The 26,104-nt window shown below is 36.5% G+C and overlaps 1 protein-coding gene and 1 long non-coding RNA gene across 2 annotated transcripts; one reads left to right on the top strand and one right to left on the bottom strand.

Moving 5' to 3' along the window:
- Positions 1-4,316: 4,316 nt before the first annotated feature.
- LOC124411011 lies at positions 4,317-13,119 on the bottom strand. Its single transcript, XM_046889819.1, has 5 exons — positions 12,766-13,119; positions 9,897-10,073; positions 7,325-7,469; positions 4,849-4,980; positions 4,317-4,660 (listed from the first exon to the last, which is right to left on the bottom strand). The coding sequence occupies exons 1-5, from the start codon at positions 12,962-12,964 to the stop codon at positions 4,510-4,512; spliced, it is 804 nt and encodes a 267-aa protein (XP_046745775.1). The 5' UTR covers positions 12,965-13,119; the 3' UTR covers positions 4,317-4,509.
- LOC124411012 lies at positions 7,554-14,819 on the top strand. The gene is made up of 3 exons (XR_006929634.1): positions 7,554-7,564; positions 11,277-11,279; positions 14,685-14,819. It is a non-coding gene; the product is annotated as an uncharacterized LOC124411012 (long non-coding RNA).
- Positions 14,820-26,104: the final 11,285 nt, after the last annotated feature.

The raw sequence follows: 26,104 nt of genomic DNA on the forward strand, positions 1-26,104 counted from the left end.
CAACCTCCGGTTAGATCAACAAAGTATGGCATTCAATCGATGTAATTTTTTTGTGGGCTAGATTCACGTACTTATGTTATGTGAAGTACCTAATTGTTTTTGTCAGTGAACATGTGACTTGGAGGAAAAATATATATACTTCGAATGGAATGATGCTTAGTTATATCTCAAGTTCAAGAACCCATGAAAAGGTTGACTCGAATCAATACTTCACTCGATCGCAACGACAAGAAAGGTCTTTGTTGAATCATGTATTTTACAAATTATTTTGACAATCTAACTAAATTACAATTGTTGAATTGAAGTCATCGTACTTAGAACAAATAAGGGATACTAGACCAAGCGAATGGAGTCCAACAAAATCCATTTCGTTGATTGCAGAATTCCTTTTCTTCCGTACGCGTGTGGGAATCGCGGGATTATTTGAATATGAATTATGTTATTGGTTTATTACAATTTTTAAGTTTAATAATTTGCGAATCTTGCAACCCCCTGGGGGCAGGTGCCCTAGTTGCCCCACCTGGGATATGCCACTGGTTATGCGAAACCCCAATTATTCGAATGGTGGTTTGATTAATCCGAAACGTTAATCCTCCGAATGATAATACGGTGTATCCGAAATGTCAATTTTCTGAAAGATTATGCAGTTTGAATTTTATTTTTTCGTTAGACGGAAATTCAAGAATAATAAAAATCAATTTAAAAATCACAATATTTTTGTGCAAGTTCACGGTTTCAATTTAAAAAATCAATCGGATGGTGTTCAAGATATGGTATTTGATTCGACAGAAAAAAGCTCAAGGCACCTAAAAATAATTATTCGATTTTTATTTATCAATACGTCACTAAGTAAAAACCGTTCGATATAAACAGTTGGTAGTTTGGAAAATCACTACTTTGTAAGGTTAAAAGTGAACGTAGTTCATTCCCTTAACAGTTTGTTCCATTGGAAAAACAATTGGTACAAAGGAACCGTTTTGAAATATAATACGGTCCAACCCTGTACAATTGCAGTAGTTTTTAGTTTCCCAGTTCTTTTTTTGTCCGGGTCGAATTTCAATGTTTTCAAATTGCGTATAATAGTTCTAAATTCCCGTAGTAATAAGGCAGGCGCGGGTCCAACCCCCCCCCCCCCCCCCCCCCCCCCCTCAAGACCGTTATACGTGTAGTTACTTTCCTTCTGCTTTCAGATAAATCAGCAATATTGCTCACCAATAGGTAACAGCCATAGGGGAATAAGCATAATATCCGAATGATATTTTATCGATAAGTTATATAGGTACACATACGGAAATTGATGCTGGGAAAGCTAATTCTTTCTAACACTCAACGGGTGGCGCCCTGTGGGCTGAAATTATCCAATTGCAGTTCATTAATTGCCAATGTAACTGGATAGGGTGGAAAATTAGCTGTCGTAGAGTCAATTTCTGTACTTGTACTAATGCAATACTACGACCCTAAAAGTATCAGACCTCAACCTGTTGGTTTTTTTTTTAAAAAGTTATTGAAAAAAAAAATAATAATTTCTCTCGGGTATGACATAAGGGGCCATTCATTAATTATGTAGAGGTCTCAGGGGAGGAGGGGGGGGGGAGTTCTTACGTGACATTTTACAAGTGGGAATGTGCCTGATAGACATTTTCCATTCAGACAAAATGTCCGTACAGCAATGTCTCGGGAAACAAAAATCGCACAGAAAATTAAACGGCAGTTTCAAAAACTATAAGAAATTTCTATTTAGACGTTCCACAAACTATGAGATCGATTTTTTCATTTTTAATTTATAATTTGATTTATATATTGGTATTGTAAAAATTTGTACTTCATAATAAGTTTTTAATATCGTAATCTTGTTCATATTGCACACTTTGAAGCTTACAAACGAAAACTATAGGTAAAATCTTACGTAAGTAGTGGGAGGGGGAGACGAAGAAATTTTATGTATTCTTACGTGGGAGTAGGGGGGGTTAAAAATGTCTAAAATCGTCTTTACGTAATTAATGAATGGCCCCTAACCGATTTGAATGAAAATTTAATATGTTATTAAGTTTTTGTTATCGGTCTTGTGAAAAAAAGATTTAAAAAAGATTTAAAAAAAAAAAATACCTTTTCCACAGGATTGGCATAACCAATTTCATTCAAAATTTAATATGTTATTGAGAGAGTCAAGAGCTTTTATAGACACAATGGAGAGATTTCAAGTTTATTTATTTTTATGCTCGAAAAGTATCACGTATCAAGTATCAAGTAAAAGTTCAGCGAATATAATTTTTTTTATCATATTTTAATCAGTTTAAAGTCTGTCTGCTGTGTGTACAGAAACTCTTGACTTTCTCAATAACATCTTAAATTTTCCCGAATAAAATTTTTTCTATTTTGTATTCTTTCTTTTGCTCCATATCTAATTAAGATTGAAGTCTAATAATTTCAAGATCTTAGTATTTTATTAGTCCCTACTTATCTTATATCCTGCTATAAAATGTCCTTCAGATATTCGCAAAACGCATTTTTACTCTACTTTTCTGCCTATAGTTTTTTTAAAACTATCTCAACAATGTAAAATATGGTGACATCAATATTTTAGTTATTATTTGAATAATTAATTATTTGAGTACAAAAAAAAAATGAAATTGCTTGCAACATACTGTTGCATGAAAACGAGCCTTCAAAATTGATTTTTTCAAATTGTTCATTATTCAATTTACATTACTTTGAAATACGTTCGTGAAATAAAAAAAAAAAAAAAACACTCTGAATAAGCGATTTTCAATAATATCACAAAGGTTAATTAAACAGTACGGAAGACTGGGGCGAGTTGGCATGTACACGAGGCGTGTCGTTACACCGTGATTTTTCGAAAAAACAAACATCTAAAAAACTTAGGACCTTGACAAATTTATATGTTTTTAAAATCCGATTATTTCCACTTCACCTTTTTCTTCATTAACACAGAAACCCTGCAAAAATTTTAGTTTTAATTCCTAAACATTGAAATAAACTTCCCCGCGGTACTTTAAAAAAAATTTCAAAAATATATTAGTCTTATACAATTGAATATCAACGGTAAAGGTAATTTCTACTTGTTACAGTGATTTTTGCCCAATAAATCGCGTCAGAGCGATTTGGTACAATTTTTCTGCTCAAGGCTTTTAGTACTAACTCCTCTCCTGTGTTAGTTATTAAAAAAGAACTCAACAATAATTTTTATCAAAGCAAACCTAGATTTGAAGTTTTCAAAACGGAAAATGTGAAATTTTAAAATACAGTCATCAATACAGTATCTTTTTCATATTTATAAAATTTATTTGGTAATTATATTTCTGCCCCCCCCCCCCCCCCCCCACCTCACCCCCTAAAAAGTTGTCCTGGATCCACGCCTGTGAGGGTCCAATTAAGGAAGAAAATCATGAAGACATAAGGAATTTCAGAAGCTTGTGACTTTTAACTCTTTTTTTCTATTTCACACGGATGTAAATAATTGCAAGGAAACTCTGTAAAATATCGTGTAAAATTGGTAAAATTTTCTCGAACGGTTCGAGTTACTAAAACTTTGGAGAAACTTCCGCAATAGTTCTGTGGGAGCTTTTTTTGAGTTGTTGAGTCGTTCATGGAAAGTTGCAAATCCGAAATGTGGTACGAAAAGAAGGATTTACGTACATGAAGACTTTTCGGACATTCTGAGAAAAAGATTATCAGTTTTTTTTCATGATAGCTATAGCATTACTGCTGAATAGAATGGGTTTGCATGATGGTGGATATACGTCATCTGAAACCTCAGAGATTTGCCGAGATTTTTTCTCAATTCCGAATACAATGTAGTTAAAAAATGAAAAATGTATTCAAAATTATCCAGTTTTTTTTTTTATAAAATAGAAATCGATACAATAGCGGTTTAAATATTGTTGGAATTACGAGGATATGTGGTACAATTAATGATTGAACAAACTGATCGACTCGATTTTTTGAGACCTAAACTAAAGTTACAACATTATATACATTGATACCCATATATGGAAGTAAAAGAATAAATAATAAATAAATATAATTAACGATTACTTAAAATTAAAGTCAGCAAATTACAGAGTGGAACAATGATTACAGAATGATGATCCGGAATTGAATTAGAAATGATTTTTTGTCCGATTATTTACTCCACGATTTTAAAAGTTGAGCATAAAATATAAAATATACCCCGAGAATCGGTGTATAAATTTGGAAAATGAATTGACAGAGTTAAAAATCTTTATTAATTTAGATTATTTTTTTTCTTATAATTATGTCGACTATTTCGAGCAAAATCGCTAGGCTACTTGCTCTTGGGTTTTTGATCTTCAACTAAATTGGCGATGGACACTTTTTGTAAACTTTTTTCCAATCTTCAGACAGTGTTTGATATTAAACCTAGTGAATTATTTGATCTTTGACAATTTCAATGGTTCCGTTATCCCTGAAAATGAAATCCGCACGACTGCGATATGATCGCTGAAGATTTCTGCTTCCAGAAGTCATTCACGTGGATGATTGATTTCTGTGTTCGTTTTTATCCACAAATCTCTTTCTTCTTTTCCTGGCTTTTTCGTCGTCACTGCAACTGGAGTAAAGTTTGGCGCAATCGCTGAATTTCACTTTCTCCGTTGTTTTAAACTTATCAAATCCATGCCTGCATAAAAAAAAAAAAAAAATAGGAAACATTATTATAACGAATTTGTCTTTCCCATTCATGATCATTAGTTGGCGTATCATTTGAATTACGTAAAACACAAAGTATCTAGTAAGTGCATGAATATCCTGTTCAAGTAGCTTTACGATTTATTTACGATGAAACGTTGCCGTGTGGTTAATACTCACGAAAAGAAATCCATCGCGTAACTCAGCAGTGGAAATTCTCGGCTCTTGGCGTCAATTTCGCAGACAAAACGTCGGCGACACCCATCGTCGTCCATTTTCAGGGTCGAAAAAACCATCTCAGCCATATCCATACTGAAAAATAAAAGAATTTTTTTTGTCAGATTATATAATTAGTGGATTCGTTGATTGGCTTAGTTTAGCTTGCGATTAGTTTATTACTACTCGATACGAATGAATCTAGTTAAAATCCAATAATGGACTAAGATATCGACAATTATAGAGCAGGTTTTAAAATCAGACCGATAAAAACGATTTAACCTTGGTGTTTGGAACAAAATTGATACGAGTGTTGTAGTTCGAATCAGAAGACGAAGTAGGAGCGGCTGGATCAAAATGTGGTACTTCAAAAATTTGCTAGAAAAATTATGTCGGATAAAATTTGCTAGAGTAGAAGTCCAGATTAAAATAAACAACGCAATGTGACATATAATCATAAGTTTGAGTTTGTAATTAGTGGAAAGTATTTATTCTAATTGTAATTGGAACATGTTAGACTTTATACTAATAATCTGTATGAATGTCCAAAAAAGTTATGAAAGATTGTGCAAAATTTTCAAGTGGTAAGTTAGCGCTGCAGTTATCGAAGAGTGTGCTACTATAGTAATGCTAATATTTCAAATTCAAATACCGTTTAAAGTAATGATGCTACAATGTATTTGTAAATACAATGGAAATGTGTTTTCTTTGATTTACAATTAACTGTTAAAATTTTTTTTACAAAGAATTTGGAACACGTTTGTCGTTTTTGGGAAGAATTTTTCGTAGGATATCGAAGTTTTAAAAAAATAATTGTTGAATGGCTTGCTTTTTCGCGATCGTTTTTCGTACGTCAATCGTTGAAATGGATCAAGTATCTGGTAGACACCATAGAATTTCTAGTTTGAAGAAACAACTAAGGTTTGATTTTTTTTTTTCATTAGACCCACCTATTGAGACATGGATATAAAAATATGTGACAAATTCTCTTAAATCCACCGAAATTATACTAATAAGATAAGAAGAGTCTATAAATGTAGAGCTATCAACTGTTAAGTACCTTCTGTTCAGTAATTTTTTTTGTGACAATTGAAAAACGCTTATTTTAATTTTCACGGTTATTTTTTCCACCTTGGTTGTCACAACTGATTCACTGCGAACAAAACCATACTGGTGTTGTGATACTTTGTTAGCTAATTGTAAGTAAATTTCTGCTCGTTTCCTCTATCATTGACTGATCCGTTTCGTTTCTGTCTAAAGAGTTTTCAATTCCCAGACTCTGGTATTTGAAGAATGCTTTTATCAGTCATTACCAAATGAGTAAAATATCAATTGTTTTGATTAATTACAATCAAAACAATATGTTTACAATCCAAAAAATACATTGTAATGAATCCCTCGATCGCAGCGACGCTAGCGGCTTGGCACGTGAAGAGGCCTACGTCGAAACGCATAATTGCAAGATCTGTGTGTAAGATGGTGGTCCCGCTCATTTTTTCCCCACGCAGACTCAACATCACAACAATTAATCACCACCGATCTAGGGTATTTTGGCGCCGTTGGTACGCATCTTACTTAAGTTGAGTCCAGCGCAAGAGAGAAACTTTTTTGGAGAACGAAGCTGCACTTCCAGACACACCGCGTTAGGAACCTATAACCGCTCCTTAACTCGGCAGATAATAACCACTTGAACTATTTTGATTTCCCTTAGGAATCTAGCTTGTTTCCGTAGAACCAACAAGTCACCGATCGGCAATTGGAATCTGCAAAGCGGGAATTTGCGACAGGGAATTAACTTGAGATTTCTGGTTGATTTCTTGGCGTGCGTGAGAGCTTTCCTTGCTGCCATTAAATCAGTGGAGACAGTGAGTTCGAACAACCTGGTTCTTGGATATTTGCTTTTCAAATCGTGACAATTTGACTTTGCTGTTGAAAATTTATAGTGGCTCAATAGTCTCTCTGATTTTCTCGCGATTACTCTCAGTTATTGTTTCAGTATCTTATGATTTACTTTTTGCAAAGCTTGACTAATTACATTTTTACGTTTCTCGCGCTTTTCTACCAGTGGGCCACGCTATAAATTCTCCTACGTCACACGCCGGCTCCAAATTTCCATGTTGAATGAAGGTATTTAATTAAAATTCCGTGACTAAAGTTTTTAGGGTCTTCATACCTACGAGTTGATCAATAACTTGTATCCAGTATACGTGTTTCATGTATATCACATTCGATAACTTCATGGAGACTTTTACTTTATTGTTCGAATAAATAGCTGTCTTTTTTGTAGGAATTAGACTTTTTATGCAGTTTATGAAACGTACTTGCTAACTACCTCTCAGTTCTTTCTAATTAAACTACTATTTTACTCCCTTAAAAAAAGATTGAGAAAAAATTGTACTAAGAGAATGAATGTTTGAAGACTTTTCGCTTCTTAACTCACTTTTTTAATGCATGAGAGATCATATCCGTATCAATGTAGTTTTGAACTAAGCTGCGGGCCCAACTTCCAGATGATGACCAGTCATTAGAATTCCCCCACGCTCCGTATTCCGGCACGTGATCAGGTGGCGGTGTGACTGAGTATCCTGTAAGATAAAGGAATCGAATTTACAGTTGTTTAATGTGAGATTTACAAATGTATGAGAAAAATTTTGATAGAAAGCCTGTCAGACTTTTTGCTGTCAATTAGGCTTCTCCTCAAAATCAGCTAAAGCTGGTACCTACGTTCGTTTTATTCCATGGAATCAGAAGTTGAATCGATATGTTTCCTCTTAACAATTATTTATAACTCATATGAAAGATGACTTTATTTATTCTTATTTATTTTGCACTCAAGTTGAATGCAAAAAAGTTGAGTGTCGTTTTTTTCCTCTGTAGATAATTGATAAAGAGGGCACGATGCTATTTGTCTTCAGTAACAGTCTAACTGCCGCGTTTAAATTCCTCACAGCAGTACTGCTGCGGGGGTTAGTAAACTGCCATTAATTCCGTGTCCCATGTTACTAAGCAATTAGCTACAACCAATTTATTTCGAGCTTCACCCACTCCCCCCACTCGCTATAAGTGTTGTTTGTTTTTAAACTAATTGTAAATGAGATGGTCTTATAGGTAATTATTCTCTTACCCCCTATTATGCATATAGGTGTATACACGCATGACACACATTTGGAGATCGAACGAAATTATAAAAACTTCGACTGTATACCTCTGTGCGAGAAGCTCGTTCAGTGCTGAATTTAAGGTTAAATCAATCTAATCGTATGAATCAAAAGTTGAGAAAAAAGGATCATTTGAAAAATGTTCAGCCACGTTATTTATATCGATGATTGTGAATTAGAATTGAATAACGTACATTTTGTACAATAGAAATGAAGCTGAGCAGATTCGAATAAAACAATTAAGCTAATATGTCAACAATTGGAAATAGTTTTTATACAGCAATTTCTTGGAATCTTATTTCCCTATCCGCCCTAAGACTCTCTTACAACGAGGTAGTAGTCTAATTGGATCTTTCAAAATGATTACACTTTAATGTTTTTCATCAGAATCTAATGTTTTGAGCTCATTTTACTAGCTGACCAGATTCCTACAAATTGTTTATAAATTATTGAAAAAATCTTACCTTATTGTACAGTATAATGTGAAAATGTAATGTTATTGATGAACATCCGATATATTCCACTTATTAAAATCCATTTACATACACTTTGGAGGTAACTGCTTCTACTTTTTTTCCAGATGACTTCAAGAGGGTGAAATTCTAACGTTCTAAGTATGAAAGTTTATCTCAAATCGTTGATACCTTCACTTGTGTTACTTGAATTTGCATATATTCAACTCTGTCATGTAGTAGATGCGTTGTTTCATTGATATTCACCATCATTGGTGCAAATAACACTACTCAAGATTTTGTTTACTTTTTTTTCGTAATTTCCTAATATTCGCAATTCAGGCAGACCCGACGGTTTATCCCTAAAAATTCACGCCATCTTGTTGCTTCCCTATTGATATAATTTATTTCCGAATAAGGTCGGGTCTCGTTTATAGGTAAATCTGTTTGATTTACGATTGCTTATTTTGCGAACCTCGTTCTTCGAGGTTACAATAGATATGTTTAGGATGAATAAAAATGTTATTCTGTCAAGTGAAATGAAATGAAGCATTCATCAAAACGTGCACTGATTTTGCACAAGTCAAAGCAGTCCAACGGTTGCCACCAACTGCTGCCAACCTAAGGTTCAAAAAGATGGATTGGGATGCCCAAAGCTCGTGAACGGCATGACGGGCGTCACGTAAGAGCGCGGTGTGAGTCTAAATGATGTGCCTAGGAGTGCAGCTTCTTTCTCCAAAAAATTTTCTCTCTCGCGCTGGACTGGACTTAAGTAAGATGTGTATCAACTGCGTCAAAATACCCTAGATCGGTGGTGATTAATTGTTGTGACGTTGAATCTGCGTGGGAAAAAAATGAGCGGGACTTTAAATAACTCACACCATAACTATACATGGTGGCATTACCGAGCAGGATAGCGTTCGTCAGAAAAATAATTCCCCAAAAATATAGGGATTTCTTTAGACAGTTGGTACGCATCTCACTTAAAGGCTTTAACCTCGAAGAAAGGGGCGTGTCGTAGGGGTTCTAGGCACACCATGTATACTCACACCACGATGGTGCCCCTCGACTAGTCTATAGTTTCAGCTATACATGATGGCATTACCGAGCAGGGTAGCGTTCGCCAGAAAAATAAGTCCCTAACAATATAGGGATTTCTTTAGACAGTTGGTACACATCTCACTTAAAGGCTTTGGGCTCGAAGAAAGGAGCGTGTCGTAGGAGTTCTAGACCCACCGTGTATACTCACACCACGCGTAAAAGGTCAAAACCATTTCGCCAAAGGTTGGCAGCTATTCGTAATGCGTATCAAGCTGCGTCCGCGTGTGTAAAACCTGTGCATATGTCGACGCATGCACATACCACCTTCCCTGTTCACCATTAATTCACTGTATATACGTACCTAATCCGTGAGCTGGCTCGTGAACAACGGGACAACCCCCGGCAAGGTATCCTGCATACTTGAGGGCTCCAAACACTTTGAGGGCAAATCCAATGATCCCAATTACAGTGATGACGACCAAAATGATTTTTATTTTGATCGCGATGAATACTGCTAAGCTCTTCAGGCCCCCGGCAACTGTGAAATTATCGTGTCATTACTATGAAGATAATAAGAAAGAAGTTCGTCGATATGTCATTATGCAGAAAAAAATTATTTTAAGGATACGATGTTTCGGTAAGGCTGCAGCTTACCGTCTTCAGGCTAAAAAACAATTTCACAAAATTGTTATTATGCAATTTGCATGTTTTACAATGTTTACTAAGAATAATTAAATTGTCAATGTAAATAATAGGTTACGTTCACAATTATGCCTCATTTTGAGGTTAAGATTTTTTAGATAACTAAAACTAGGAAAATATTACAAAATATCATGAATTTAACATGTGTACGAATACAAATTTGAATCTAAGTTAACAGATAAGGTTTTTCAATAACGGATTATGACAAAAACTTCAGATTGCTTATTTAAAAATTGACATTCTACAGGCTTAGGTGCTAATTTTTGAAATTTATTACTATGTGGATACCATTTATACCAGTATAAGCTGCAACTCGATTTTGTTGATGGCACGTGGAATTTATTCTGTTCAAATAATTTAAACAGGTTTGAGTGAAAAAATTTGGCACTCTGCAGTATAAAATCAAGAAACCATAAAGAGGAATCTAGTAGGAAAGAATTCATTAAGTGCGTCAACTTTTAATAAGGTTCGAATAAATTGATTATATTTTCCTTTTTTGATGTACAAGACGAGAAGAAATAGTGGAACTTAACAGACTGAGCTTCAGACCACGCATGCGCGAGCTTTGTCGAATTTTCATCCAGGCTGATCACGTCAAGCGGTGCCAAAACCATATAAAAACAGACGCAGAATCAGTTTTACATCTGTTTCTTCACAGTTTTTGGCACATTTTCTGTACATTTCTATGTGCGTCTAACGGAATAGGCCAATGAAATCACTTAGTGTCGTGTTGTACCAACAAATCGACGTGAAAGGAAACTGTTCAGAGTTCAATGATCTTGCACATGCACAGTCAGTCACTCAGCCGACTTAGTTTCGCCATTTCTTCTCAGTATATTTCGAATGCACCCTCAAAATGGCCGCTCCGACTGAAACGTCGTAGAATAAAGATTTGAAGAATGTATTCGACTCATATACCTCGATGAAACCCTCACTCGTTTCGCAATAGGGTAATGTAACTTACCTCGGTCAGTCCACGGAATATGATAACACGAATTATAAATACCTGAGCACCTAGTAAAACCTTATATATGAATAGCTTGTACTATTCCTGAATGATCATTTACAGACAGGCAACTAGCAGGCAATTAATTTTGCCCGCTGGTAAATATCAACACGATTAATTGACGCATAGACATAATTAAAAAAATTTGCGGAGTTATATTTGAATTTTTTGCGGTGGTTGATTTTCTAGTTTGTTGTAAGTGATAGTAGATGATTACAATTTTTTTGTAATAATGGTGGAGGGTAAAACGGGGTACTAAGGAAACATTTAGTTTTCGAGGACCAAAATACGCTAAATCTTTTTTTTTTTTTCATTGTAACCAAAGAAAATAAAAACGAACTTCAGATGTCAGGGTCGTCAGGGAAACGAAAAATATTTTAGAAAATTTAAAATGCTGAATAATGTTATCTAAGTCATTTTCGACTATTTGAAAAATATTATGAAAAGCTACATTTTTTTTATAAAATTTTAAGGGTATCCCATTTTGCCCCCCCCCCCCCCCCACCGCCCCGTTTTGCCCACCCCTCTCTGTTTCATCTCTATCTACGGAAAATCTACAAAAACAACGACTTTCAATGATTTTCTCTGTATCCGTGTTTTCGTAGAATATTTCGCAGAAGTTATTTTCACCAGAGTGCTCTACCAGAAACAAAAAAATTTTAGCAGTGTATAATTATTCAGCGTCACTTGTCATTACTTCTGAAGCACTTATAGAATAGTTTGCTGATACATACCGAGGGTATAATCTGCCTATCAAGCCGTAATTCAGGTCTGGTTAAGCATCTGATACAAGAAGATTTCTTTGACTAATTTCTTTTTTATTTTGATTTTTCCTTATAAAATAAGATTTGTTTTTGTTTTCAGATCTTGATCCTTTTTAATTTGATAGTGATTAAAAAAAAAAACAAAGAAAAACACGGTAGACAAATAAATCTGGGATGAAACATACTTTTTACTCAAACATTTTCAGTTTTTCATGAGAGAATATTCAAAACGGCGTTCAAAAAAAAATGTTGTCCAAAAATGAGTGTATAAAAATTCTTAATCAAGTAGAGAATAAAAAATTGACAAACCAAAATAATAAAAAGTACTTTCAGTCCCAGATTTCTTTGTCTGGCGTTTTGTTTGTTGAATCGTTATAGAATTCAAAAGAATGAAGGATTGAAAACACATAAAATCTTATCTTATAAGAAGAAAAAATTTTCAAATTTAACTGTGAGATAGAGCGTTGAAATTTTGAAAATCTTCTTTTTTTTTAAGGTTAACTTAAGATTTTTCAAGTTGTAGCACGAAAATTTTTTTGAACGGCCAGTCTAGTACACATCACGTTAACAATGCCAAAAGGACGTATCTCCAAATATACGCCCTTTTGGCTCTGCAGAACGAGAAGGGCGCATCAAAAAATTGTTTTCTCTAATCAACTTAAAAATGTGTGTAATGCATAAATCTATGGAAAATTTTTTTTTTTTCTTTATAAACGCCCTTCTGGCTTTAGGAAAGTGAATATAACTGTAAAACTTACAGAGATAGAGTTTGTGTTTGCGTTTTATCTTGTGTCCTTTCTTATCCTCTAACGCATAATCGTAATCATCGTAGGCGTCATCCTCATCCTCGGCATTGTCTGCTTCAACGAAAGTTGCCTGCTTTGATGACTTTTCTTCCAAAGCTGTCACGTAAGTCACGAGTACGATAAACGTGACGAGAAAACACACACACCGCATTATAATTATTACTACTTTTACTGTTGTTGTAATTGTTCTATAATATATATATATATATATATATATGTATTCGCAGTTATCTACGGCGGAATGTTTAATCTTGAATTAAGTAGCGAGCTTCACAAACGCTTCAATTCATCTCGACAGTAAACACTAGGGGTTAGCTTGACGTAAACGCACTTCCGTCCTGAGAAGATCTCCGCGCTTTTATAAGCTGAGGAACGAAGCGTCATCTACCGGTAGCTAATTATTTGACCAAGCAAACCTGCGCTACTTCAATTTTTTCTCTCCGTTGTAATGACTTCCGTAAACAGATTTTACTGATTCGATATTTGCGGCTCTCGTTTGAGGATCGAACGTTTAATGGTGATCCAAATTGTCATTTACACCCATGCTACATTGGGGTTACGTTACGGTACATTATACATTACCAAAGCCGAAAATGAAACTGACCTTTTTAGTGAACCTATGTACATATATTAACTCGCCGAGAATCTCACGGATTCTTGACCGGATTCGTTCCATTGTGGTGCTCGTGCTAATTCATAGATATGTGAAAAAAATAGTTTCAGAGCCAATGGAGGTTATAATCAGTCCTTACCAACCGAGTAAAATCCTACTTATTTTCGCTATTATGCTAGTCTAGACATCGTTAACGTGAAAATGTCACAGCTAGCGGTAGTTTAGAGGCAATGCCGAATACGAACATAAAAGAAAAAAATGTTTTACGCAATAATACTGCCAGAAAATGTAGGTATTCCCGTAATTGAATTACCATCAATTGCAGTAAATTTTCTGGTGGTATTCTCGCATGCCTCAAAAAATTTTCAACATCTTTACTCGGCATTGCATGCAGTCACTCTTTTTTTAGTAATGTCATTGCCAGTGATGCGTACAGGCTCTGATAATTATTAAAATGAGTGACATTTAACTCGGTCGGTAACCACTGACTATATAGTATCCTCCTAAGTGAAAGCAGGGTGAGGAACCGTTACGATTACAATTCGTTCTTACAATTCAAAATGCCTTTGCCTGTACACTCTATGGGTTTGGAAACACGCGTGTTTATAATGTTTGAGTATTCCAGTCTTGCAGGTAAATTACAGGTGGTCATTGTATTAATACAGGTAAATGTCATTGTATTGATAACTATTTAAATAAAATTTGACGCCAATTTGTTTCCAAATACGATAGCGTAAAACATGCACTATAGCGAGAAACTATTTCGAGATATTTGAAAAACCGTCTCAGGTAATAATACTTGAAAAATATCGGACTATTTAACCCTTAGCGGCACAGTGGCATTCCTGAATGCCACCTGTTTTAAAACACGTTTTTACGATTTTAGAGTAGTTTTATTCGATTTAACCGGGTTTTTTTTGTAATTTTATGATCTTGATATGTTAGAGGATCAAAGTTCATGTTGAAATAGTTTTTATGTTTCGTTAATTTGTTTATATAAATCAACAAACTCTGAAAAATAGCACTTTTTTTAGAAAAAATGTATTATTGAAGATAGTCTTGAGAGTATTCTTACGATTTTTGGTAGGCGGGGGTTTTTAGGGTCGCTGATTACGAATCCGTTTTCAGATTTGCAAAATTCAAAATGGCGGACACAATATGGCGGCTGTGCACTTCAAATGACGGATTTTATGACCGTAAAACGATTGCAATTGATTTGAAAGTATGGAAAAGATCTTGGGTTTTATGATTTGCGAAGGTCAAACGACTTTTTGCGTTTTGGTCCGCCATATTGGATCCGCCATCTTGAATTTCTAACTTTTGAGAGCGGATTCGTGATCAGTGACCCTGAAAACCCCCGAGTACCGACTTTCGCTTTCGTCAAACGAGTTTTTGCACGTTCGGTCCGCCGTATTGAATCCGCCATCTTGAGTTTTCAAATTTTGAGTGCAGATTCGTAATCAGCGACCCCAAAAACCTTCAGTACAAAACTTCAAGTCGATAGTACGTAAGGAAAAATGTGTGCCGCTAAGGGTTAAATAATAACATCGTGAATTATATGTGGATAATTTTTTTCAATCAATGATCATTATTCCACCAATATTGGGTTGGATTTAAATATTCGAAACGCGTTCACAATATCCAAAACATATGCTGTATGTACATTAAAAGTTTGCATAATATTCAATTGAATATTTAGTTTCATACATCGTAACATGTTAAATGAACACACTCAGGATCTCCGATAATGTTGCAAGTATATTCACTAAAAACATTTCTTGTATATTTACTTTTATGTAATTAAAGAAGTTCGGTGAATATACGTGCAATCATATTGTTCAGGTATATTCAGAAATATTCAAGGAATTTGAAAACAGAAGTATATACTAGTACCATTAACGGCCACTAGGTAGTGAATTTTCTCGATACGAAAGTAGCTCCGGAGATACTTATAAAACCTGGTTGTTGGCTAGGACAACAGACACGGTAAACGTATGATAAATTTGCAATTAGACACAGCATAAAGGTAGTAAGAAAAACACTAAAGTATTGTATCATAGATATGATTATTGACTGCAAATGAAAAAAAAATATCAAATTTTGTTCAATTTATAATTCCACATTTGCAATAATTAATCAAGCCCCCTCCATTGTCATATTTATTAAATGTTCAAGGTATATGAAAAATATTCAAATGTTTTTGGGGACTTAATAGTAATAGAACTGTGCCATAATTACTTCCAAATTTTCAGCGTTTATTTCAAGTGTTTAGGATAAAAAATACGAAACTCTACGATAATGAATTATTTAATTGTTTATGTTCGGAGCTGATTGTTGTTGGATTTTACAACGTTTATTTGTTCAAAATTAAACACCAATCCAAGAATATTATAAAAAATAGTAAATATTTATTCGAACATGTTACCGGTTAATATTTCATGATATATATTATAATCCCACTGTGAGTAAGCAGTGTTTAGTGCAAATTATACGTACGTATCCTAGATTACGAAGCATGTCTATGCACAAAGTTTCTTTCGCTTGTTGCGATTGTTACAAAATAACGTCTGTTTACGATTTTGATGACTGGCCCGTCATCTTGATTTAAAAAAAACTGAAATTTTTATTGAAGGTTGATGCAATCGAAATAGCAAATTCGCCTAGAGCTCTCAAGTTTTCTAGAATCCTAATCGCGCAATTATTTCACCGGCAATGTTGTTTAAAACTCACTTGCGGTTTGTTTTTGATCTTGTTCAATTTTGTACTTCAAATTCTGCTCAAAATTGAGGAATTCTTAAAGTATAAAATGATCGTATTGACATATTTTGGTACTGCAAATAAACAAATGCGGCTACAAATATATGTGATTATTTTTTGTGAACGACGCCTACCACCCATTGGAGAAGCAGAAAAAAGATTTAATTACGTACCAGGGTGACACATACGTTAAACAGATGTATCATACAGTATTGAACAGAAAGAGCAAAGATTTTCGGTCGGTATAGCCGAACCCTAACGGAAATTTATCATTTTTACTTCAAATTCAAAAAGACCGATACAAAATATTCTTTAGCACAAAATCTGGCGTAGAGCTGATCAATTTTGCGACTGATTAATTTGGCCATGTCAATTTTTGATTTTAAGACTTCAATACATTAAGTACCCGTAAAATTATGTAATTTCTAAAAATTGCTACAAATCTTCTGTGAACGGAATTGGTAATTTTTGAATTTCGTATCGTCATATATAGATTCAACTGCTACGAATTTTGAAATGTTGACTCCAGATTCGAGATCAGAGATTTAAATATACGTTTTAAAGCGTTCAGATTGGAAAACATTTACAATGTTTCGTCACAATTAGTTTGGAAAAATCGCCTTAAAGCAAGTCTGCAAGATTCAAGTGCATCAACGGGTTGTAGTTTGTTTTTCCACAATGGGTCAGGATTTTTTGGGATGAAAAGAGTCAACATTCAAACTTATTTGCCATACAGATACGTTGAAGAATCACATCAGTAAATAAACACGACACTTGCACTGGCAATGCCTTAATTCCAGTGTTCCACTAGCCCAGAAAACCCTAACGGGGTTGTCTGTGGACCGGACGTTAAATGAGACATGAAGTGTGTGAAGTGTCCTGTATATAGAAAGTCGTGGTGGTTTTAAATTGGTAAAGGAATCTACAATGTAGACATACGACTCGGTACGCGAGCCAAAAGAGAATTGGTTTATTTTCAAGTAATTAGGAGCCTATCATTTGCTTGCTAGTTTAAAAAAATAATGCAATCATGCCAGGAGTGTAAAAAACAAACATATTCATAGTTATGAACCAATATTGTCAGTTGTCTAGATAAATTCACTTCATGCACCTTCAACCAGCTTAATTTGTTATTCATCTTCAACTTTGTCGACGTCATTCGGTGTCAAGACTGATGTGATTTTTCAAAAACGAATAATTCGATGAACACATCTTGAAAGAAAACTCTTTGTTATAAGGCACTCCGGAAAAAAGAATTGCTTGAGGCAAACAAAATTTTATTTTCTCAAAATAAAGTCTATCATGGCCGAGATATATACGGTAAACCATAAAATTCAATGAAAACTTTGACTTGCTTGAAAAATTCTGCTCATCAAGAAGAACAGAAATATTTTGGGACCATCGCCGCAATCGTTGTATTCCCATCGAAGAATGTCGACGTAGGGTGAACAGAATCATCATCATCTCCGTTCATTTGAACGTAAATTTGCAATATGAGTCGTAGGTCAGCCGAAGATGAATATTGCAAATACGCGAGGCAAAATGAGCCGTCCTTGTTGCATACGATTCTTTATACAACAAAAGTATGTTGCGTGTTTTTGATCCTTTGTTGATGTTTGACCTCAAATAACTTTTGAAAGAATAGATTTATCGTAAAATGACAGGAGACCTTTTTTGTAGAACGTTTCATTTCCTACAAAAACATGTTTATGAATTTTCTGTACGAGGCGTCGTTATCTAGTTATAAAAATCGCAAGGAGCAAGAACCATTTTTGCCATGTTATTCTTATGGAAAGTAGAAAATCGCGATGAGGCACTTCTTAGTATTAAAATTAAGAGCTCCTATTTTAACAGGCACCTTTTTTCGGTATCCTGAACAATATTTTCAGTATATTAAAAAAAAAAAGTAGTCAATTTTTTTGCTACAGTCTAATATATATATAATAAAGATATATCTTGCCGCCGCCGCCACCGTCATGTTATTTAATAAGTTTCTACAAGTTTGTTTCTTATATATTTAATTGTCAATTTCGTACATTTTTATTTAATTTAATTTAATTTAAATCATCGGTTGTCGAGCCACTTATAGAAACGAACCTTTCGGCCAATTTGTAGGAATGCAGCTTGTAGGAACGAACTCTTTGGGAGAAACGAACTGGTAGGATCGCAACTTCTAGAAATGAACTGTTAGGTATGGGCACTTGTAGAAACAAACTTGTGGAAACGGTACTTTCCCTTTGTGCTAACTCCACATTCCTTATCGTAACGTTTTACTCTCCATCCTGTCCTATTTCCATCCAGCTTCACGTCACTCGTTATCGCCCTTACTCAGCTAATTCATTCCCCAGTATTTTGGATTCTTGCATCTTTTTTGCACTCGTACTCTTTGTGACAAGACACTTCTACTCCAAAGTTCGATAAATACACTTTTATTCTATTCTCCATAAAATATATGCCAATTCCAACATTAAAACAATCCACTTCGTTCAACTATACATTTAAATTTGTCACTATTCTAACAAAATATTTATACATTCAATCATGAACTTTCCTTAGTTCAATTTTTACTCCTTCCTCGATTCCATGACTCAAGAGCAGCGACGAGGTCCAAAGGTACCCGAAACATCTCGGGTGGGTATAAAGACGTATTGACAGCCGCTCCACAATACCATACGAAGCTTATAAAATTGAGTGAAAACATTAGAAAAAAATAAAAAATACTATCACTTTATTTCATGGCTCAAAATTTATAACCAGTCACGCAGAATTTTTGTGAACGGTTTTTTTTTTGCTGAAAAAAGCGGGTTCATTAATTTTTTTGAGGACCGGTTAATCCGACAAATTTCGAAAAAAGTTAGCGTATGTTTTTCTGTAGGTTGAATAAGATACAAAAACACTACCAAATGTCATCTTCAGCTCAGTGTTCCCATCATCTCGAACAGTCTTTACTCCACACAAGGAACACCACTTTGGTGTCCCCCTCCGATTTCGTTGCAACTCGTGTGTGTCTCTACCTTCAGATAACTCAATAGGAGCAACCGATATTCTCTAAGCATTTATCGTAGGTAGGATATAGCCTGGGGAAGTTGAGAAAAGTAAAGTAAATTTTTAGTTGAAAGGAATATTTAGAGTTATGGATAAGAGTTGTAACGCGGCATTTCTCAAGCGAGTCGAGAGACGGTCCGGAAGGTGTTTCGCCAGCGGCCGGAGTAGCTTACAGTGTTCAGAGCAGTCGCCCGGAAAGCAAAAGGTCCCGGGTTCGAATCCCGGTTCACTCCAAGCCGTGAAACATTTTCACCGGACCCGCCAGAAACGCACTTTATAGAGTATAAAACAATTTCTTTCACATATTTGTCCAAAATAGTGACTCTTAATTGCCATTAGTAACAAATTCCGTTATGATATGCAGTCACAAGGACTTTCGTACAAGGATGAGACCTTGTTTCAATCCCATATGGTGACGTCCTCCTTTAGCGTCAACAGCAGTTGGTGGGACGTACGTTTTCATCTATCTCTAACAGGATTTTATCGTGTAGTTTTAATGTAGAGCAGCGTCTCGACGTTTGGTTGTGTTAATTATAAATATTTAAATTCCCAAGATGGGAGGGCGAACCACCAATCGCGAAAATCGATCATGAGGTGCCTTAGGCTGACAGCGGAGACTATACGTTTACGCCTTCTAATAAGGTGCATCCGTGTCCCTTTTCTACAAACTAAGGAGTTAGTAGGGTTATACTCCCGTGCCTCGCAATGAAGCACAGTCACGACTTGTGTGGGTGTGTATGGTCACATCCCCTGGGAACACCAGTGAAACTGCATTAGCTTCGCTAGATGCCAGAGCATAATCTGGTGGAAGAAGGTGTGTGTTTAGATCCCCTGGGAGTACTAGTAACACTGCATTAGCTTCACTAGATGCCAGAGCATAATCTGATGGGAGGATTTGGGTGTTCAAATTATGAATGGCATAGCAAGCTTAGCAGACTACGACATCATAACCATAGGAGGTGATTTTAACATCAAATTGGCTACATATGTTGCAGAAGAGCGAACTCTCCTGGAGTCTTTCCATAGCGTAGCGGTTTCCGCAGTGCAGGGTCTGTGCACTGAACTGAAGCAATGATTAGAAAGAGAGAGTACAGCTGGAGTTGGACCTCTCTCTTGCACGATCGAAAGAGTGGGAAGCAGCCGCCAAGCGAGGAAAGCAGTGGGTAAATGGATTTGTATGAGTCTATGTGTTTCCCTCGCCAAGTTACCGATTAGAGTGAGAGGTCCAGCTCCAGCTCTTGTTCTCTCTTTCTAATTACGGATTCTGCTAGATGCACAGGCAGCGCAGTCTATCTCTATGAGTCTATAAGTCTTCCGTCATTCGTTCAACGAGAGTTGCTGCGGATACTGTAACGAATCACCAAGGATCTCTCTTGGCAGGTTTCATGAGCAGCAGCGGTTTTCTCCTGCTTAATGATCGCATTTCATGGGACTCCTCTGGTGGGTACACATTCAGAAACCTTAAGGCCCCGCTGACCTGGCATGTCATATATATATTTCGTGACGTCAGAAGCGGGGAAATTGGGTGAAAACGCCTATACGAATCCTGCGATAACGAGAGTATGAATCTTACTCGGAAATATTTTAAATCGTAGCTTGAATAATAGTGTACGTGTGAATCTCAGTCACTGCTCAGGCAAATAGCTGATAATGTTTATAATAAAGAATGATGAAGTGAATAAAATCACGCGACAACAAACATGGCCGATCGGAGCTACCGCATGTTGAATATTCACTGATTGCACTGTTCCACAATTTCTTTCACCCTCGCCAGGGAGATTCACACGTACAAAAGCACACACGTTATCCGGGAAAACTTATACTATCAGTTATTTTTTTGTAAACATGGCTCGATTCGTATACGCGTTTTTCATGTGACAGCAGCCCGTTTATGGTCCACAAGAAGTATGTTCCGATCTGTAACTGACATCATTGGTTGGATCTAACAGAACAAGCTAATGAAATCAGCGGCCTTAGTTCACCGTTCAACGTTCAGAGGCGCTGCACGTATTTATGACGTCACGATTTGATATTTTCAAGTCACTTCAGCGGCACCTTAAAGACAGAAGTACGGTAGATCTCATTTGGGTTAGCTGTACGAGCACTAGAAAGATCAAAGGTATGCGCATAGAATATATTCTTGTAAAATCTGATCGCTTCCTGATATCTGTAATCCTTCAGTCTAATGAGCCATCTTCAATGTCGACTAGCAAACCAACCATCACACGCCGCTACTGAAATGGAACCCCATATATGATAACATATTGCGCGAAACTATAAGCTGAAAACGTCTCAACGTTCAAAATTTTACGCAGTCTTCGGTGGATTTTCTCCAAAATGCTCTCTGCGTAGCTATAAGTTCTGCGGTTGGCAGCTCTGATATGCTGAAACAATGCCCCACCAACGCTCTAATTAATAGTGTCTTGAAAATATTTACGCAAATACTCCACGTAGGACTAAGGAAATAGGCAAACGAAGTAAAAATCATCCCTGAAGAGCAAACTAGATGCTGCGAAGGCAAAAGTGCGCTGGTAAGGTTTTACTTCTCTAACAATAAGTAAACGTTGTTGCAGATGCAGCTATGGTTTCCAAAGACTGCGGCTTACGCACTCTTTATAGATTTTCAACGTGCCTTTGATGCGGTATCTCATGCTGAGCTTTGGTCGAAGCTCAGAAATCTTGGTCGCAGTGCCAATTTCATAAGGGTAATCAAAAACTTCTTCGAGAATTCCGCAATGCATGTCAAGGTTAATAAGCTAACTGTCAGAACTGATCCCAACAGAGCCAATTACGAGAGATTTTTTTGTCTGCCTCTTTTTGTTTTTGTAAAGCCCATTTTGAAATGTCGATATCATGTACGATAACACCAGCATCTGTAGTAGTTTTTATATTCTTCAATGTGTATTCGGAAATCCGAGTTAGTTTTTCTTTATAAGCAGGTCCAGCATTTCAGCTGTCGTGTAGATTTGACGGATTTGTATTTTTGCTTAACGGTTTCAATGCTGTATTTTTTTTGCAGATCACCAGTATTCTACGACTCTTTGTTCAGAATCATAACTCAACTCATCGTCACTGGAACAACGGTCAGAATCCGCATCGGCTATATCTTTTTGCCATAAAATATCCTCAACGATATTCGCTTCATACTCTTTAAACGGTTCTTCAAAATGAAGTGCGTCTCCTTCGATCATTTCAACAACTTCATTGTATTATAGTCTTCCATAGAATCAGTTACAATGCTTTAGTCTTTCAGCTCTATTTCTGCATTGTTAACTACAGTTTGTGCAATATTCATGACTTCAAATGTCGCCAGTAAAAGTTTCATAATGTTGGTTGGGTTCACCAACATCCTTATCATCTATCTACCCATTGAATTTCAACGTGTCCTATATTTTATACGGTATGTGATTGAAGGCTACGAATCACTCCGCTGATTTATCTTAGAAACAAGTCTCCGAACATGTAAGCATGATAAGATAAATTAAATCGTACGCTCTGAATTTGAATTAGTATTAATGAAAATTCATTGATTCTGTCGTAGGTATACCACCGGAACAAACCAGTGCATATACACTAACGATTCAGTGACTTTTCACTGGTATTTCACTGATTTTCAGTGTACATGTACTGATTTTTGCCAGTGGTATACCCACGACAGAATCAGTGAACTTTCACTAATACTAATGCAAATTCAGATCGTACGATTTAATTTATCTTACCATGCTTACATGTTCAGAGACTTGTTTCTTGGATAAATCAGCAGAACGATTAGTATTCTTCAATTTACAACGCAGAAGTAAAGAAATACCTGATACCGAAGAACGGATTTTTATGTAACATCGACATAGATATAATAATAATGAATTTGTCCATATGTATCGGTGTTTAAAAACAAGGATCCGACAATAAATGCATCAATATCAAAATTATGCTTTTACATAGGCGCCTAGGCATATGAAATAGCGTGCAAAACTTTCCGACGCACGAGTACAAAGATAAGATAAGATAAGATAGATATATCACCCTCACTTGAGAAGTGGTTTACTCCCTCTATGAAGATTTTTTTTCAAATCTGCAAGAGTACAAATATACAAGATTCGAATTTTGGGTGTAATGGCACCAGTCATATTAGAATGGATTTGCAAATATTTGATGCTGCGCGAGCAAAGGAAAATAGAGAAGGTGCTTCACCCTCTTAGACATGCCTAACAATTTTGTAATATCATAAAACGTCAACTACGAACTGGCAGGTATATTTTAAATCAGCAGACACATTTGAAACAAACGGGAGCCAACTACGATAAGCCGTTTCATATTTAACCCCCTGGAGCAAAAATGCAAAACTCATTAACTTCCATTTTGTTTCCCCTTCAAAATGGCACCGGTTTCATTCATTCGATTTACAACGTTTGAAAGAAGGTTGCAAAACAAAAAGTTGATGGGTATTTCACCCATCAATTTTTTTCCTATACTTATAGTAGTCTTTACACTGATTTACGTGAGAAACATTTTCGTTTTTGATTCATTGAAATCGGTCGATTGGTTACGTGTGAAACTGTCAAATCACCCCTTCACATGCCCTACTTTTGGGATTGTTTCACCTCTTTAAACCGTTTTCGGTGGTTTTTAGTTTTCAATGTCCTACAACGTACGTGAGCTGCAACGAAATAGGAGGGGAACACCAAAGTGATGTTCCTTGTCAATAGCCACCTGTGTTTACAAGCGTACCTCGCGAAAATAATCTATGTTTAAAATCGTGAGCTCAGCATTCTTTCGGCATATGGTATTCTGGCCTGAATAGTCCTTGATATTGGAAGTCATTTCTGTAGACAGCGCAGGAAAGTTAGTAGCATGGATATGAGTGATTCATACAAAAAGCCTGATTCTCGTTAGTATACCCAGGCCACATATTTCCATTATACTGTCTTGTTACGACGGTTGACACGTTCGCTGGGCATACCACCGATTCCAGGGTATGTCGTATCTACCTCAGTATTTTGACCGCTTTTTTAACTTCTTATGCGAATGCTAGCCCGGCGATACTTCTTCGCTGAGGATATTCAGTCGTTCGTATAGACGCATGACGGCTTACTCGGGTGTCACAGGGTACAGTGAATGTCTAATCGGTGGCTTGACTGACATCAGCTGGAGACCGTCATACTCTGTGGGCTGATCCACGTTTAATTTTACCTCCATTTTGATGACTGTACCCATGGCTGGTGATACAGAAAACATGTTGCCAGGATAAACGACGCGCGGCCTTCAATACAGTGATACCAAAGTATCGATGGAAATGTGGTTCACGTGGGATGGAGTTGCGTTTAAAACTCCCGATGGTGTATACATTGTGGTTTTTTGTAGGTACCCTTCATTACTCCTGCCAAGGTACTAACTGGGTACCATTTGCAACAACGGCGCAGTTGTTTCACTCAGACAATGGTCCCACATTCCTACAGTCATCCTTTCTCTCCTACTCTCATCCTTTGGTCCATCCTATTCCCATGGCCTTTAAAGGGGATACATTCCCCATGTACTTACTTCCAGTCCGAGTTTCACTCACGTGAAGGTTGCTAACACTTCAGCGGCTAACGGAAGGTGCTTCCTATTGATCTTTACCAGAGAGTGCGTCAAGGGCCTTTCCACCTTTCACGTCTACTTCTTCTACGTCTGAATCGCGCTGCGAGAAAGACAATTTTGCGGATTGTGATTGTGTGAACGTGGTGGCAATGCTGGTAGTAAACATGTTCAGAACGTTTTTCGATGGGAAAGGTTCATTGCAGTCCATGGTTCCAAAGAGTTTCTTATTTTTTCAACGAGCAGAATTTTTCATCATGACTATGACCGATGACTTCACCTAATGACCATCTGATATGGTTATCTCTGGTCTGTTTCTGGAACACCTGGACTAGCGTCTACCTGAATCTCTCGTACTACCTTGACTTCCGGCGTACCCTCCCATCCTGCGAATTCTCGGCCAGACGCCGGACCTGTGATTACTACTGATCCAGTTTGTTACCGCCGTCGAGAGATCCTCGAGAATCGATGCTGCGTTCCTGTCGGTAAAGACCACAATCATTGTGAGTCATGGTCCATGACTCTCAGTTGCTATAGGCTGTCGCTCTGTATTCGGCAACTTTGGCTGTGTAGCATCCTACGTACATGTCTCCAACAATGGGAACCCTTGTCCGAGATGATATCAACAGCGAAATCACGGGCAGAACATTACGTGTTATCCATTGGCGATCCTCAAAACGCGTGACGTAATCGCAACCGATATTCGCCAGAAGAGAGATGACCCAATGGGGAACAAACGACCCATCAACTGGAAGAAGAATCACCTGGTGACAACAGCGAGATCGGTGAACTGGACTCCGAACTCTGTCTATTCTACGTTCAACCCCCAGGAGATAGCTTCGTTATTCCTTGCTCTCGTTGATTAGGATTTTCTTTCACTAATTTTCCTTTCCTTCCTAATTTCAAATTAGAGTCAGTGCCTGCATGTCCGAGTCACTGGCCAAGGTAAGGCGTCTGACCTTAAAGAGTATCCTTACGAAGTTGCTAATCATCTCTATTTTCGCTCGGATCTTATTTATCCTTTTTTTTGGTTGCATTGCGCGAGGACAGTTTCTTTGTGAATTATGGTCCATGGCTCTGAGTTGCCGTAAGCCGTGGCTCGACTGTATAATTTAAGTAATTATTTAATTTCGTATCGTTGAGCGACCTCGTAGCTACTAAATAAACATCTCTATCGTCTGATTTTCTTGTAATTTTATGCTAGAATTGCTTTAGTAATCTCTAACGTCTTTTGCTCTCGCTATCTTTCTTTTCTATTAATTTTCTGTGTCATTAGTGCTTACTATGCTTTACTACTTATTG

This window comes from Diprion similis, chromosome 10 (assembly GCF_021155765.1).
Source record: "Diprion similis isolate iyDipSimi1 chromosome 10, iyDipSimi1.1, whole genome shotgun sequence".
Taxonomy (NCBI): Eukaryota; Metazoa; Arthropoda; class Insecta; order Hymenoptera; family Diprionidae; genus Diprion; species Diprion similis.

Bases quoted from the DNA above. Each gene is read 5' to 3' on its own strand.
- LOC124411011 (XM_046889819.1), bottom strand. From the start codon at position 12,964: ATGCGGTGTGTGTGTTTTCTCGTCACGTTTATCGTACTCGTGACTTAC. The intron at 10,074-12,765 runs GTAAGTTTTACA...ATAATTTCACAG, and splicing joins CAAACACAAACTCTATCTCT to TTGCCGGGGGCCTGAAGAGC. The intron at 4,661-4,848 runs GTGAGTATTAAC...TTTTTTATGCAG, and splicing joins TACGCGATGGATTTCTTTTC to GCATGGATTTGATAAGTTTA.